Consider the following 16,532-nt stretch of genomic DNA (forward strand, 5'->3'; position numbering starts at 1 on the left):
TTGAAAGCAAAGAGATTCACGGAGGTGGGCGACAGGCCAGACAACAGCACAGAAAAGAGGCCAAACCTCAAAATGCCAAGCTAAAGTTTCTATCCATAAATATTTTTCTTCAACGTTGTCCTGTTTCTGGACCAGGATAAAGCGTTCACAGGCTTTCTCCAGACCCGAGTCAAGGGGAAACCTTTGATACTTCTGCTTCGTTTTCCTGAGGTAATAATCACTTTGCCTACTTTTCTTTTCCTACTTTTCTCTACCTAAGCATAAGAAGATTAAATAATACATACATACATACATACATACATACATACATACATACACACATGCATGCATACATACATGCGTACATACACACATACATACATAAATGCGTGCCTATATTACATGGATGTTGACATTCACTGAAGGCAATTGCCAAATATTGCTGCCCAACTTACAGAGCCACTGTAGGAATTAAGTAGGAATTAACAAACAGAAAACACTTAAAATGGTGTACTGTGTTCCCAAGTAGATGGTAAGAACATGTCTCAGCTGCTTTTCGTGTCTTTACTGTTAATAATAGTCTTGCAACATACAAATGTTGTGCTAAGCACTGTATAACGTCTTACCTCACTTGTAGTTAAATCAGTTTTACCCACAGCAAACTGAAATAAATATTGGGAGTTCAGAGAGTTGCCCAAGATGGACTAGCATTTACTGTACAGGTCCCACGGAATGGACTTCCTAGCATGCATTTGGAGTATATCGTCTTACCTGGGCCACACGGACGTACTGCAAAGCAGATTCTAGCACCTACACTCTGCAGCCGTGGGTACCGAGGCCGGGAAGGTCACTGAGCACCAAGATCACACACCAGTGAGTGGAGGAGCTCATACGTGAACCCAAGCCGTGACTCCCGTGTAGCATGAGGGAGCTGCTGTGGTAGCTCCTGCCTGCATCCTCATTAGCAACCACTCTGACAGATAAACGTTTGACATTTGTTCTTCTGAGAAATCTGCGCCTCTGTCTTACAACCCAACACTCTGTATGTACATCTATGTCAACTTATAAATACACCACTTTAACAATTAGTTATCTCTTATGAATCAGGACATAAAACACTCAATAAAATACTAACAGATAGAATCCAGAAATATATAAAGAAAGATTAAATATTGTGGCCATGTAGATCAGCTTAATGTCTGAAAAATCAAGTAATGAAAGATACCGTGTCAATAGACCAAAGACAGAAAAGATAACCTAATGACCAGGAAAGCTGTTAGATAAGATGCAGCACTTCTTCATTGATAGGAGCACTCAAACGAGCAGTGTGTGAGTCTTACTTGATTCCATAAGAGGTCTATTCTGGAAGTCCTACAATTATCATCAGGGATCAGGAGTGACAAGGACTGTATTCTCCCTCTCTTTGTGTCAGCATTATAAGGAGAATTAGGCAACGCGATGAAACATGAGACAGGGGAGAGGGGGAAAAGACACCTAAATGGTCAAGGAAGTAAATCTGTCATGATCTTAAATATTAAGAATTCTGAGCCTCTCATTACCATTCCTGGTGACCTGACTTTATCACCAGGACTACATGTTGGAAGGCCTGAGAGAACCAATGCCCTCAAATTATCCTGATACTTCATGCATACACACATGCATGCACACACACACGTGCATACAACACTAAATAGTTGGATAGATAGATAGATAGATAGATAGATAGATAGATAGATAGATAGATAGATAGATAGATAATAGATAGATAGATGTTTGATAGATATAGTTTTTAAAGTCATGAATTAAAATTTAAAAGCTGTAAGAACAAATAAAAATAGCTTCAACAAGTTTGCAATAAAAGAATAGCACACAGTTATACAGTTATTTGTACCTCATACAGTAGATGTGAACTAAACAAACAAGAAAATTTAGAAACGTATTTTAATAGCATCAAGGAAGAGTACAATACTTAACAAATTCATACTGCTGAGGGTAGAGCTCGGTGGTAGAACATGTATTGGGTTAAAAACATGCGTTAGGTAACTAGCCAGGCATGGTGCCTTTAATCCCAGCACTCAGGGAGTCAGAATATGGTAGATTTCTGAGTTCAAGGCCAGCCTGGTCTACACAGTGAGATCCTGTCTCAAAAAAAATGTAATATATAAAGTCAGCTCCTTGGCTGTAGCAGTAACATTTCGGATGCTCGCCAGCCACACGCGGCTGGTGCCGAAGCCCAGCCCAGCACACAGTGCCTGCATCATGGAGAGCCCCCCGGGGAACTGGAGCTTTAGGGACAGACTCAGCCCATGAGGCAGGTGGCAAGGGCGCCACTGCAGATGAGTGCAGAGAGGACAGCTTTCGCACTAAATGGTGTTTAGAGAGTTAAGATCCAGATCTGAAAGAGGAAAAAAGAAGAACATTCTTTATTCCTACCTTCCTTCATAGACAAAAATCAGCTCCATGTGGGCTGCAAAATCAAACCTAAGAGAAGGGTGTTGGGTTTTCACCAGTGATGCCAGTGGAGGAGGCACCCAAGCCAGGCTGACCCCCATCGCTACATGGGATTTCATGGTAACAGTTTCGTGGGCATGTCTTATCAGAGCAGACATTTTGGGATTAAAAGGAGCCAGAAGCAAGGGTAACATACCGCATGCTCTCTCTTCATATTGAGTTCGAAAGCAGGCAGAAGGCATGTTTGCTGCCTATAGATAAGTCACAGGTACCTTGGAGCAAGGAGGGAGCATCTGGAAGCCCTGCCCTGGGTCCTGGTGCCCTGTGATGCTCAACCTCCTGTCTGTCAAGCCACGTACCTGTGATCCGCACTATTTTCTCTACAGGGCTGTAGAAGGGTGATTATCAGAACTCCTTTCCTTGACACTGAAAACAATGGTTCTCGTTGAATAAATTCTCCACAAAGATGAAGTTCTTTCAAGAATTTTTAGGCGGCACAGGACTCAGAGGAATTTCTGAGGGGATATTTCTGATGGCGGGGCTATGCTATGTTGGAAAAGCATGGACCTTCAAGTAGCCAGTTCTGACACAGACCCCAGGGAAGAACCATCCCTCGTGTGTAGGAAGTAGGCAGCCATGCTCACTGTGGGGTAATCAGTACCAGACACTAAATAAAGTGGACTGAGAACATCGGCAGAGAAACAGATTAACATGCCAAGATATTTCGTTGAATGAATTTAAGCAGTGAAGAGTAATACTTGCACATACATAATTTCAGGACTCCAAACAGGGAATGACAGTTAAAGCATGTGTACAATAACACACGTGTGTAAGGTATGACACCATGCTGTGCCTACTCCTCGGCACACACACGTGGGCCTGTGCTTTGAAATGGCCCAGGATGCCGAGAAGCCATAGGAGAAACAGCACGTGGAACAGACAACTAATGAGGACACAGGAGATGTCAACTTGATCTTGCTGTCCAGTTTCTTCTGTTAAAAAAGCAAATGTGGGGCTGGGGGTGGCTCGCTGGGCAAAGGCGCCTGCCACCAAGGCAGACAACCTAAGTTCAATCTCCCGGATCCACACGATGGAGGGAGAGAAATAACTCTTTCAAGTTGTTCTCTGATGTCCACATACCACAGTGACACTTGCTCGCACACGCGCACGCGCGCGCGCGCGCGCGCACACACACACACACACACACACACACTTAACAAATTCATGTAAAATAAATAAGATGTAATAGAAATTTTTTAAGGAAATGGGGCGAAATATTAACATCCGTTCACGTGGCGAAGATTCTAGGGAGTTAGTATCCTTTGACGTGTTCTCCGTGTTCTGTCACTCAAAAGGAGAAAAATAAAGTTGAGATAACAGAATCATTCATCATTTAAGTCCTAGACTTGTTGTTTAGGTCTTTTCTGTCCCTGTTTGTTTTAAGGAAAAGAAATGTATATAAATGTAAGTAGTTCTGAGATAGCAGTTCCCTTCCTTCTGTTTATGTTCATGAAATCATGCTTGTTTTATTTAATACCTGAAATGTTTGATATCAAAATGGGCTCTTCATACAAATGCATGAGGGAAACGAGAGGATTCGTGGCTTTAGCACAGCCTGTGTGCCAGGAACCCTCTTCCTGTGGTGCACATCCCTGCCCGTCTCCATCGCTGGAAGCGTCTGTTTGTGTTACAGCCAAAATATTTGCAAGCAAAGAAGCAAGGAATCAGACAGGTTTTCCTTGTGGGTGTCTATTAAGGCTGAGACCGCTGATGTGTGCTGGAGCGGTGCCCAGACTTGGAAAGACGGACAAGGGATAGGACTTTCACCTTCTCCACAGCCCGTAGAGCCTGTGCCAAACCCTGCATCGAACCTGGGAGCCCTGAAGCTCTGTAGGGTGTGGCACAACACACAGGGTCGGTTGTCTTTTTGTCCTTTGACTGGCCTGGTCTTGAACTCCCACCTATCTTTCATCTCCGTGGTGGAGCGCAGGCTTCCTTGTTTTGGTTTGCGTTCTGACGGGTGCAGGAGCCTTGAACATGTTAGCCAGGGGCTCTGCAACTAAGCTACACCTCCAGCCCCATTTCGTTCCGTCGCCTTTTGAGTCTGTACTTTCACAGGCATAACCACACCGTGTAGCAATTACTTACTAGGCTGTCTACTTGTTCAGTAAAACAAGGGGACCCTCTGAGGTATCCCCGGGACAACTGCCTTGACTGTATTTGAAAAGTTAAGGAAGAAACATGAACTTAAAACAGACTAAGTAGTATTCAGTGAGGTCCAAAAGTTGAAGCTCATAGATATGTAAATATGAGCTCACGGTCATGAGTACATCCATCCCCTCGTGGGTCAAACGATGTCCTCAGCTGAAGGGACTTCACTTAGGCAGATGAGAGAAGACGTTAGCCAAAAATAACAGACTGAGTGTGCCCAGACTCTTTCCTGGGCCTAAGTGAGAGCCAGCACCTCCTGGATGTTTGCAAGCAGTCTGAGCTTCACCGTGTGCTCTGAAGGAGCCCCGAGACTGTCCGTAAGCTCAGTCTCTGTGGCGAAGCGAAAGCCAAGGGCCAATTACTAGCAATTCTTCCTACTGTGACCCAAAGCCATGTTCTCCCGAGGCAAACTCATCAGCAGAAAGGAGATAATTTAGCTCAGTCTTTCTGGCTCTGGCTCTAAATTTGTTCTAAACTCAAGGGGAGGATGAGTATTAATAACTGCTCCCTCGGGAAACTTGATCAACTGCTGTAAGACCTTAAAATGATAAATTACTATAATCCAAGTGTCTTAGTTAGGCTTTCCTTTGCTGTGAAGAGACACCATGACGAAGGCAACTCTTACATAGGAAAACATTTCATTGGGCCTGGCTTACAGTTTAGAGGCTCGGTCCATTTTCATCATGGCAGGAAGCACGGCAGCATGCGGGCAGACATGACGCTGGAGGAGCTGAGAGTTCTGAACCTTGATCTAAAAGCTGCAGGAAACTGTCTTCCTCAGGCAGCCAGGAAGAGGCTCTCTAATTCCACTCTTGAGGAAGGGGGGTGGGAGCTTGAGCACAGGAGACCTCAAAGTCCACCCCCACGGTGACACACTTCCTCCAACAAGGCCAAACATTCAAACTCATAAGTCTATGGATTTATTCAAACTTCCACTACTTTATATGCTCACATTGTTCGTATACCCATAGTTATTCTGTTGAATAGTTAAAAACATTGCTCACTAATGTTTAAATTAGTGAATGGTTTAAAAAGAAATGTATCTGTGGTTCTTTGTACTATGCTTAACCTCTCCTATCTTGAGAAAGACTTCGATAAAATGTGCATTTTATAATTTTATATACTTTCTCAAAGATACAAGCATTTGCAGAAAATATTTCACTTACATGATTCAGAGGGAAAGGAACACACATGTGCACACATGCACGCACGAGCACACACATGCACACACTCGGGCTTGTGCACACAACCACTGCCCAGCTCATTTGCTGTAACAGACACTGCCATGCGCACGGGTCTGCGTGTTGGCGGAAGGCAGTGATTTTAAGGATGGATTAGTCTTCTAATCTCCTTGGGATTTCCTTTATATTTGTGGTGGTTTATGACTGACATCTAATGTAACCATGCTTTCTGTTTGTATTTAATAAAAGATCCGTTTCTGTGGCAAGACTCGCATTTGGACTCTGGTGTTGAACAAAAGCTACTGTTCTGCAAGAAGGGTATAAAATGTTGATTTATAATGACACAGGCCAATAACAGCAATCTAATTCTCCCAAACCATTTCTTCCCAGGTCCTGGCAAGAACACGACTCCAGAAAAGAACGATTCTTTTCCTTTAGAACATTCTGCCTTTAACACATCTATCCATGCTGGGATCAGATACAAAAACTGGAAACTCCTCACGGGCTACCCAGGTAGAATGCTGAGCTCCCTTCCCGAGGCTGCCAGAGGAGGGCTGTGTCCTGTCAGTTCTCTGGGACTTCATTCCCTGGTCTGCCTCCATAGGAAGGGAAGTCCTTATCTCCATGCTCTGAGCCCTCCTCCTCCTCCTCCTCTTCCCTGCCTAGATGGCTCCTCAAGGCTCCCTGCTGGCGTCTCAGTCTGCTCAGACATCTGAAATGTCAACTAGTCCTTCAGATCTTTTACAGTCCCTGCAGATCTTAAGAAAGCAGCTATCTGCTTGTGGTCTCATGGCCTTCTTTTTTAAGCCTCTGTCTGGGCCATATTGCACAACTTCTGTTGTTGGCCTAAGTAGACTTCCCACCAAATAGAATGGTGAGGGAAAGCTGCAGGGTGGAGGCTTCAGCTGCTCTTTCTGACCCTCCTGAATTGCTGTTGTTGTTATCTGTGGTGGGGAGAAGAGAAAATCCCACTTCATAAACGCCTATGGATTTTTAGACACATGTGACTGTCAGACCTAGCACACCCAGCCAGCTGTAGATAGTCACCGGTGCTCTGGCTGCGGCAAGCCTGCTTCCCTTCACCCTTCCTTAGAAAGGGACAGCTCCAGTGTGGTGTGAATACGCCATATTTGCACAGGCTCTGCTGCGGTTTAGCAATGCTAGCTTGTGAGCATTCTCCGTGTTCACAACGACAGTCCATTGTTTGGGGTTGTCACATGTACTGCAAGAGATCTTAGAACTGCTGTACTGTTTGCTTGATACCAGGAGTGCCCTCATTGCCCCCCCCCAGCCATCGTGACCGCCAAGACCCCCAACCTGCTGCCACCCCACACATAGTTTTTAATGTCCCTTCTCATAAAGCTACCGGATCTATATTGCTATGGCATGGAAATCGTGTTCTGAGACAAATCTAGACTCAACACCAAGAGGCACTGGCCTTTTGTTTGTATCCTTACATATGGCCATACCCACAAGCCAGGGAAGCCTTGTCCCTAGACTCCTGAGATTAGAACCCACAACAGTGTTTCTCCCCCACTAACATTCACTTTCTTTGCCAGGCTGTGGTTACTGGTTCCCGCCACCGTCTCAGTCCAACATCTCTGAGGTACCTTCAGTGGACTCACCAACCAAGACTCTCTGGCTCTTTGACATCAATCGGGACCCTGAAGAAAGACATGACGTGTCCCGGGAACATCCCCACATCGTCCAGAACCTTCTTTCCCGCCTACAGTACTACCATGAACATTCTGTGCCTTCTTACTTCCCACCTTTGGACCCCCGCTGTGATCCCAAGGGTACCGGTGTATGGAGCCCCTGGATGTAGGGCTCAGGGGAGGTGGGGCTGGAGTACATTTCTGTGCAGGCTAGCCCTCAGGCCCATACTCTCCTGGCTTCTCCATCATCCCCCACCCTGTCACCTGGCCCTCACGCTGTATAACCCACTGAGGGAGTCCAATTTCAACCCACAGTACATTTTTAAAGCCAGTAAAATCTGGAAGGATCCTGTTGTTGGCTGGAGTTAGTGTCTGGGGGCCAGGGTGGCTGGGTTCATCCTGCTTCCTGTGCTGCAGATGCTGGGAACTTGACATAGGAAGTTATCCCTGAGTCCTGGAGGCCAGGGCAGCCGGCTCTTTTTACTTCACGAGTCGGCTGTTAGAACTCCCTCTGCTAATAACCACTTTTATGGATGAGGCACATTTCTCGTAACAGAGGCATGATCGCTAGTGGTTCTGCTGGCTGTGAGGGCTCCCTGTCTGTGAGATCTTGTTCGGGCTTTCCACATCCAGGATCCATCCACTCACCCCTCACCCACTCATCCCCCTGTGGAGCATAAAACCTTTGCAGTCAGCCAGCATGGCAGAATGTCTATGCCTTGCTTCAGTTTCCAGGGTAACTAAGCATGTTTTAATCCCACTGCCCCACCCACTATTGCTCATTCTGTCTAGTCTTCTGCTACCCAGCTTGTGTGGCTCCGTTCCTGTCACGCCTTCAGACGTCACTGTTCTGTGACAGCGGTCTCTTTCCCCTCTGCTCCACCCATTCTGAGCTCTGGGATAGTCCTAAGCCCTGCCCAGAGTAGGTGGACTGGTCGTTCCATGTCCGTGCTTGTGGGAGTTGTGGGGGTCTGTGGCATCTGCTAAGGAGGTTTATCCTCACGTCACGGAATCCGGCAAGATGCGCCATGGTCTACACTGCTTTCTCGAGCAGCGGCGAGAAAGGCCAGGATAACACACGCCTCTCTGCCCTGAGATAACAAACTGTCTGAGAAAGGAAGTGGCCCGTGTCTGGAACATTGGCCCCAGTAAAGCAGAGGAGACACTGCCATGTTTCCGTCATTCTGTTTCACTGCCTTGCTCTGGGGCTCAGGGGTTGAAGAATGAGGATACACCATTCGACCTTCAGGCCTTCCTCAGACCCTCTTACAAAGCCTGTTGTTGTGAGTCCAGCTCATCAGTATGGCCGCCTTGTTCACAGTTTAGCACCAGTGTCTGCAACCGTGTCTGCAACGTAGCAGATGTCCAGTACTTTTTGTAAATGAAAAAATGAACAGAGTGAAGAGAAAGAGTCACCATGAAATTTACTAGTCCAGTGAGCTGACCGTAGGGGCAGTATAAACATCCCCCAGCTCTTAATGTTCTGTCCTCAAACTGTCCCCTCCCACCTCTCCGCTGGCAGGAGAGTGCTCTGTATATGTGGACAGTCGTTGAATGGCAGGTCCAGGATGTCCTCTGCAGGTGGACAAAAGAGAATTCTGCTTCCCAGAAGTCTCCTTTGCTGGTGATCTCCATGTCCATCCTCACTGAGCACTAGAATTAAAACCACTCAATAATGTGATATGTGTGGTCACCTTCAGTTCAGTAGCAGTATTTCCTGGTCATTAATATTCTGCATTTTATTATGGTAAGATAGTATAAGAAAATGGTGGGCTGGTATATAGCCAGCCATGAGACCACTCCTTACGTCAAGGACTGGCAGAGTCTGAGGGACCTGAGTCTGGGTCCTCCTCCTGTCCCCTCCTCCTGTAGCTATGGTGGCCTTCAGTATTCTGAGACTGAAGGCTACTACTTCAGGACACCTACTTGATCTTAGTACTCTCAGAACAGCTCTCCTCAGTTCTAGCTGTGATCGCGGGCTGCGTTTGGAACGTTAACGTACTAATGGGTTTAAGACTTTCAGAAAGTGATTTTAAAACAAATTGACTGGAAGTTTTGTCTGATAAAGCAAGTAGAATGGAATGTCTCAGACTGTCTCGTCGCATTTTCATGTTTCATACGAAAAGAAAAGATTGATAACCTATCTTTAGAAATAGTAATGTTAGTTCTTTCCTATTTTGTTTAAACCTTGAAGAAGGTTTTATTTAACTCGTGAACTTGTTCCTTTGTTATGACATGATTGTTCCAGATTTGAGGGACAAAATAAAATTAACCTTTCTAAAACTATGTCAGCCTTGGACATGGGGCCTCTACAAGTTTAGGAGCTTGGAGCAATGGTAGTTGAATGCCACAGATGTACCCAGTGTGGTGTTATGCTGTAAGGCACGGGGAAAGGCCAGGTTTGTGTGACAGAAGCACTGCCATGTTTTTTCTGACTTGCCAATTTTATATTATGTGAATTATATCTCAACACATATGTTACATGCATATAGTAAAAATATTAAAGTTTTTTTTACTATGTCAGGGCCACTGAGATTGCTCAGTGGATAGGCAGCTTACCCTACAAGGTGGACTCCTGACCTTGGACTGCAGAACCATAGAAGGGTGGAGAGAGAGAGGACTGACTCCAGAGATGGGTGTCCAACATTTGTGCTATGTCATAAACACCCCTGCGTCATACACACATGCACCATGTGAGACTCCCCAAGTCATACACACATGCACCATGTGAGACCCCCCCACGTCATACACACATGCACAATGTGAGAACCCCCCAACGTCATACACACATGCACAATGTGAGACAGGCATGTGTATGAATGCCCATGAGTGCCCAAGAGGCCATGTGAGACTCCCAAACTGGACTTATAGACAGTTGTGAGTTTTCTGCCTTAAGTGTAGGAGCTGAACCTGCGTTCTCTGGAAGCTTAGTAAGTGCTCTTAACAGACTCACCATCTCCCTACACCCATTTTATGTCCTTTTTACAAGATTTATTAGAGGACTCGCTCAAATATCCACTGACACATAAGTGGATAACAAAATATCGTGTATACAAAACAGAGTGTTTCCCAGTCACAAAAAGAAATGGGGTTTTCATGCATTCTATAATTTGAATTAACTTTTACCTTAGTTAGGGTTTCATTGCTGTGAAGAGACACTATGACAGCAACTCTTACAAAGGACAACATTTAACTGGGGCTGGCTTACAGGTTCAGAGGTTCAGTCCATTATCACCAGGGCAGGAAGCATGGCAGCGCCGCGTGCAGGCAGACATGGTGCTGGAGAAGGAGCTAAGAGTTCTCCATCTGGATCTGTGTACCACACTGGGTGTAGCTTTGAGACCTCAAAGCCCGCCTCCACAGGTGACACATTGCCTCCAGTAAGGCCACACCTCCTAATAGTGCCACCCCCTCGGGGCCACACATTCAAACAGGAGTCTATGAGGGCCGTTCCTATAGGTTCGAACCTACGGGCTCCTATTCAACCCACCGCAACTCTGAAAACATTATGATAGGTGGAAGACATTGGACACGAAGGACAAATGCTCGCATAATCCCACTGGTGTGAATTAAGGACAGGAAAATGCAGGGCCGATGAGTGGGTAAAGGTGCTTGCTGCTGAGGCCGGGGACCTAAGTTCAGGCCTCGGGACCCACATCGTGGAAGGAGAAAGCTGACCCCACGACTTGTCCTCTGTCCTCCCTGTGCCACTGAAGGGACTCTGGACAGCTCGAGGGTGGTGAGGACGGCTCTGACCAGCCTCGCGCTTCTCCCCATTCCCTCTGCCTTCCTAAGAACAGTTGGATCACATTCCTCAGGCTAGCCCCCAAGGGCTATGCTCTTATTCACCCACTTCCTCCTCCTGAAGCTGATTAACAAGGTCCAGCTATCAAAGTCCTGGAGTCCAGCAATCAAAGCTCCCTTTGGCTCATCTAATTAACATGTCAATTAAAATTAAACACCTCATCCTAACACAGGTTTCCCTTTTTCCCTTTATAAACCGCCATTTTCCTATGGTTCACTTCTGTCTCCTCTCTGTCCCAAGGCAGTTCTTGTTCTCACTCCAGGACGGATACCCCTCCCTCTCCCATGTCCCTTCCCTGTCTCCCTCCTCTCTCTCCTGTCCTTGTCTCTTATTCTGCCGCTCTGTCCTTTTGGGGCAAATTAACCTCTTTTGGCCCGGGAACTTGGTCTTGGGGGTCCTGAGCCAACACTGGTCACTTCAGCCACAGCACACGTGTGGTGACTCCTGGTCCCAACACATACTAAATAAATAAATGTATAAAAAGGAAAACGTTTTAAACAAGAGGCAGATTTGAAATCATTGAGATATTGGGGGAGTTAAACATGGGAGGATGCTGTCCACTGGGTACAGGATTTCTGAAGAAAGTTCAGAAGGAGGTATTGACTTCAGTCACCTAACACTGTGAATATGACCAACACCATTGAAGTAGTTTCCATCATGGCTGATCTTGTGATCTTGATTAGATTGAGAGGAGATTGGCCAGGGGAAGCCACAAAGTATCTACTTACAAGGCCTTGTGTACGTGGCTGGGTCCCAGAGGCTGCGGATCTCAATCGAGGAAAAAGGAGGAAGAACACATCCTGCTAGCCCAGGTGTTCCCATCACTCTGTGCTGTCACCATGAGGTGACAGCCTCTGTCAGCCTCTGTCACATTCTCCCACCACCACGATGCTCTGCCTCACCGGTGGCAAAGGAGCAAAGAGCCATCGACTGAAACCTTAGAGTCAAAATAAGTTACTCTGCCTTCAAGCTGCCCTTGGCTACTTGTTACAGGGGCAGGGGAAGTGCCATGGGCACAGTGAAAAGCTTTGTTTGTGAGGGGGCTGGGGGTGCATTTTATTACAACGTAAATAAGTGGGAAAGGGGAGTATACCAGGGTTCAGAACTGGGCGGGGGAGAGAGGCCCATATCAGCAGAACAGAGGGACCAGGGGCCGCTGGACCTGCAGCCCCCTGGACCTGGGGCCTGAATTCTCCTTTCTTGAAAGCAACTGCACCCCTATCTCTAATGCAGGCGCATATCTAAGGGATTAATTAGCTGGTGGTGATGGAAGTCGCCAGAGTGGTTCTTTTGGGGGTGGGAAACATTTGGGGTTCTGATGCTAGCCTCAGTCTCTTTATAGGTATATGCAGATGTAAACACCAAGACATTCTGATACTGTATACTTACGGGCTATATCTTATACCCACTTACAAAGCTCTTCTAAACAAAACCGGGATACTTGGACCAGAACAAGGACTGCCGATTTCTCTTTTTAATAAACAAAGTGGGATCGTACATATACAGACACATAAATACAGCATTTTCAGTGTTGAAGGGAAACGCATTGTGTTTAATTATTTCATTTTTAATCATGTCTTTGATGGGGGAGGTGTGTGCCCAGGAATGCAAACGCCTGCAGAGGCCAGAAGAGGGTGACAGATTTCCCTGGAGTTAGAATTGCAGGCGGAGGGAGCTGTTCAGTGTGGGCGCTGGGATCCTACCTCAGCTTTGTAGAGCGGCAACCACTGCTAACCACTGAGCCGTCTTTCCAGCCTGGAAACTAACTTTAATTTTTTTTTTAATTTTATTTTGTGTTGGGGGTTTCAGGGCGCGTGGGTGTTCACACCATGATGGGAGTGTGAAAGTCGAGGGAAACTTTCAGGAATCAATGCTCACTTTCCACTAGGTGGGAACTCGGAGGCTGAACTCGGGTCCTCACAGTTGGCGGCACGCCCCTTTAGGCACTGAGCCATCTTGCTGGCCTTGAAATTCACTTTTGAAGAGATCTTTTTTTTTCTTTCGTTTCGTTTTTTTTAAAACACAGATAAAACACGGATTTACGTTTTCAAAGCTGAGATGCTGTTGCCTAGGTTACCCTGAAGAGTTTACCACCTTTCGGAAATTAGACCAAGGAATGATACAAAGACTCCAACACCGTGCCTGGCCCCTGGGAGACTGAATTCTGACTATGCTACACTGGGTTCTCTAGTTTGACTCTTTTTAACAACATCCCAGCGAGTATGTCGGCTAAATATGGTAACTAGCCACTGCCCTTTAGAGAGACTTTACATGAGCTATATGAAACCAGATGGCAGCAAACATGTTATTTTCACCTCTGTCCGGTTGCCATGACAATCACCCCTAGGATGGCACAAACACTGGAGGAACAAACACTGAGCCTCCCCCTCCAGTTTCAGGATGTGAGACCACCAGGAAATCAGAGGGGGTTTTCATTCTCAAAGTAATTTGCGTAAAGAACTATGCTGACTAGCTTTTATGTCAACATGATACAAACTAGGGTCATCTGAGAGGAGGGAGCCTCAAGAGAGAAAATTCCTCCGTAAGATCTGGCTGTAGGCAAGCCCGTAGTGCATTTTCCAAATCACTGATTGATGGAGGAGGGGCCCAGCCGACTATGGGTGGAAACATTCTGGGCTGGTGGTCCTCGGTTCTACGAGAAAGCAAGCTGAGCATGCCACGAGGAGCAAGCCAGTAATCAGCCCGTACCCCCACACCCTCACATATGCACACCCATGGCCTCTGCATCAGCTCCTGTCTCCAGAGTCCTGCCCTGACTTTAGCGGTAAACATCGATGCAACAGTAACCAAGCAACCCCTTTCCTCTGCAAGCTGCTCTTGGTGATGGCGCCTTGTATCCTTAACTCGGACAGAAATCAGTCACTGAACTCCAGAGGCTTCACTTAATAACTTATTTCTACCGGTGGTCTTAATACAATACTGCTGGGCAAATTTCAAACATCTAAAACAGAACCTCCAGCAAGCCATCTGGGAGTACTTAAAGACACCCGGTGAAGCTTCTCTGACACTTGTTAAGAGCATGATCAAGTGGCCGCTTCCCAGGTTGGTTCTCTGTCCAGCTGTGCCTCTGTGGAGATGGTTGGCAAGTAAAATGTTACCACATCAGGTAATCTTTATTTTAATTTCCTTGAAGGAGTACAGGCATTCTGAGACTACTTACTCCAAAGGAGTGGGACTTAATATCTGTGCGCCCACCCACCTGCTTATCTCTGCCATGGGCTTTAAGAATGGCTTGGATAACAGGAGGGAGGCTGGTGTGTCATCAGTGAAGCCTGCAAGCCTAGGGGATGGCCCCGCCATTGGAGCCCTGAAAAGCCAGGCAAAGGAGACAAGCACATTTCTTTTTTTTTTTTTTTTCTTTTTTTTCGGAGCTGGGGACCGAACCCAGGGCCTTGCGCTCGCTAGGCAAGCGCTCTACCGCTGAGCTAAATCCCCAACCCCCACATTTCACTCAGGTAAACAGGACTAACCAACTCTTGTTTACACTCAATGAATGGAATCTTAGGTGCCTAGGGGTGGAATCATACAAGTCTGTGTTGTGACATGCTTTGGGACAGAAGATAGATCTAGTCACCAAGGCTGCTGCCTGCCCCCAATAGAGTAAGAGAATGCATCCGCAGATACCCCAGCTCTCACGAGTGAGAGAAGGTTCCAGAATGGAGCCTGTTGGAGGAGGGGGTGTTAGGTGTCACTCGTCCACTGAATGTTGCTTGCAGGTCCTGAAGGGAGTTCAGTTTATGGTAATACTTGCTATTCCGTTTTCACCTTGATGAGAGCATGGGTTCTTTCTGTAAGGACTGCTGCTAAGACAGACTTTGACTAGCTCACACTTGAACTCTGACAGAGACAGCTGGCTTGATATGAGAAGGTTACAGGGATTACAAGGATACCTGTGTATTTTTGACAAGCAACTGGTGGGACTATATGCCACCCCATCCAGGACTGCAGGGTAAGGAGAAGGGTCCTCTATCACCTATCCTTAAGGCCACCCAGCAACTCTGAAACTCCCCAAGGTGCCTAGCCCACCCCTACCGCTCACACCTTCCTCTGCTAGAAGACAATAGAACTTCTTCCTAAATTCACATTCTTCACCCAGAAAATACCTTCAAGTAATGGTTTTTAAAATCATCACAAGAAAGGGGAAGTAATCACAGAAATCCAATGAGTACAAATTACTCCTAAATGTTAGCTCAGAATTATTCTGAGCCTGGAAGAAGGGGGAATTGAAGTGTGAGTAACCTTTCACCCAGTGACTTGCTGTTACTAATGCCAAGTCTGTGACTTGTCAACACTGACGACTGAGGCTAAGAGTCAATCACCAAGGTACAGAGGCAGCCAAGAGAGTGGGGAGAGAGATCTCATACCAACTACCAGAGATGGGGTTACTATCTAGACAATGAAAAGAACTTCAAAAGATATTAAAGTAAGTCATCCCATCGATAAACGTGCTGAGCAGTTTGGGGGCTAGGAAGCTGACGTGGTGGCTAAGAGCACTTGCCGTGCAAGCAACGGGACCTGATTTCAAGTCTTCAGCACCCACCTGGAGCTGCCACCTTCCTGCAGCCTCAGTTCTGTGGCAAGTAGAGACAGGAGGATTGCCAGTAACTGGCTGCCAGCCTCACTTTCAGTGAGAGCCTGTATGGAGGCAGAGTGTGAGTGATGGAGTAGGACACCTGATAGCTTCTTCCAGATTGTGCACACATGCACACACATGAGCATGCACATGCACTCACTCACACACACACACACACTCACACTCACATGCACACACACACATACACATACACTTGCATGCACACACATACACACACACTTGCACAACATATACACACTCACACACATACACTTGCACACATATGCACACACACATGCACACACACGAGCATGCACATGCACACACACACTCACACTCACATGCACACACACACATACACATACACTTGCATGCACACACATACACACACACTTGCACACACATATACACACACTCACACACATACACTTGCACACATATGCACACACATACACACACACTTGCACATACACACACACATGCACGCAGAGCATACAAACTAACTGGTGAATATTTTTTAAAGCCATCAGAGTGCACTGAGATCTTGTCTGGCACGGTAGCACATTCCTTTAATCCTAGCACCCAAGAGACAGAGACTGGCAGACTTCTGTGGGTTCTAGGTTAGGCTTGCCAAGGCTGCATGACACGACCCCAAA

General features: G+C 46.5%; 1 protein-coding gene across 3 annotated transcripts in view; it reads left to right on the top strand.

Annotated features, from left to right (window-relative positions):
- Arsb (arylsulfatase B) overlaps positions 1–7,827 on the top strand; it is a 159,288-nt gene extending 151,461 nt beyond the window's left edge. For 2 of the 3 annotated variants that reach the window (XR_005500242.2, XR_005500243.2), the window contains exons 6-7: positions 6,213–6,335; positions 7,382–7,407. Coding sequence is in view for 1 of the 3 variants with exons in the window: in NM_033443.1 (NP_254278.1) it covers positions 6,213–6,335; positions 7,382–7,647 (389 nt within the window). In the remaining 2 variants the exon portion in view is untranslated. 3 annotated transcript variants of the gene reach the window in all.
- The last annotated feature ends 8,705 nt before the right edge of the window (positions 7,828–16,532 follow it).

The sequence above is a fragment of the Rattus norvegicus genome, chromosome 2, assembly GCF_036323735.1.
Source record: "Rattus norvegicus strain BN/NHsdMcwi chromosome 2, GRCr8, whole genome shotgun sequence".
Classification (NCBI taxonomy): Eukaryota; Metazoa; Chordata; class Mammalia; order Rodentia; family Muridae; genus Rattus; species Rattus norvegicus.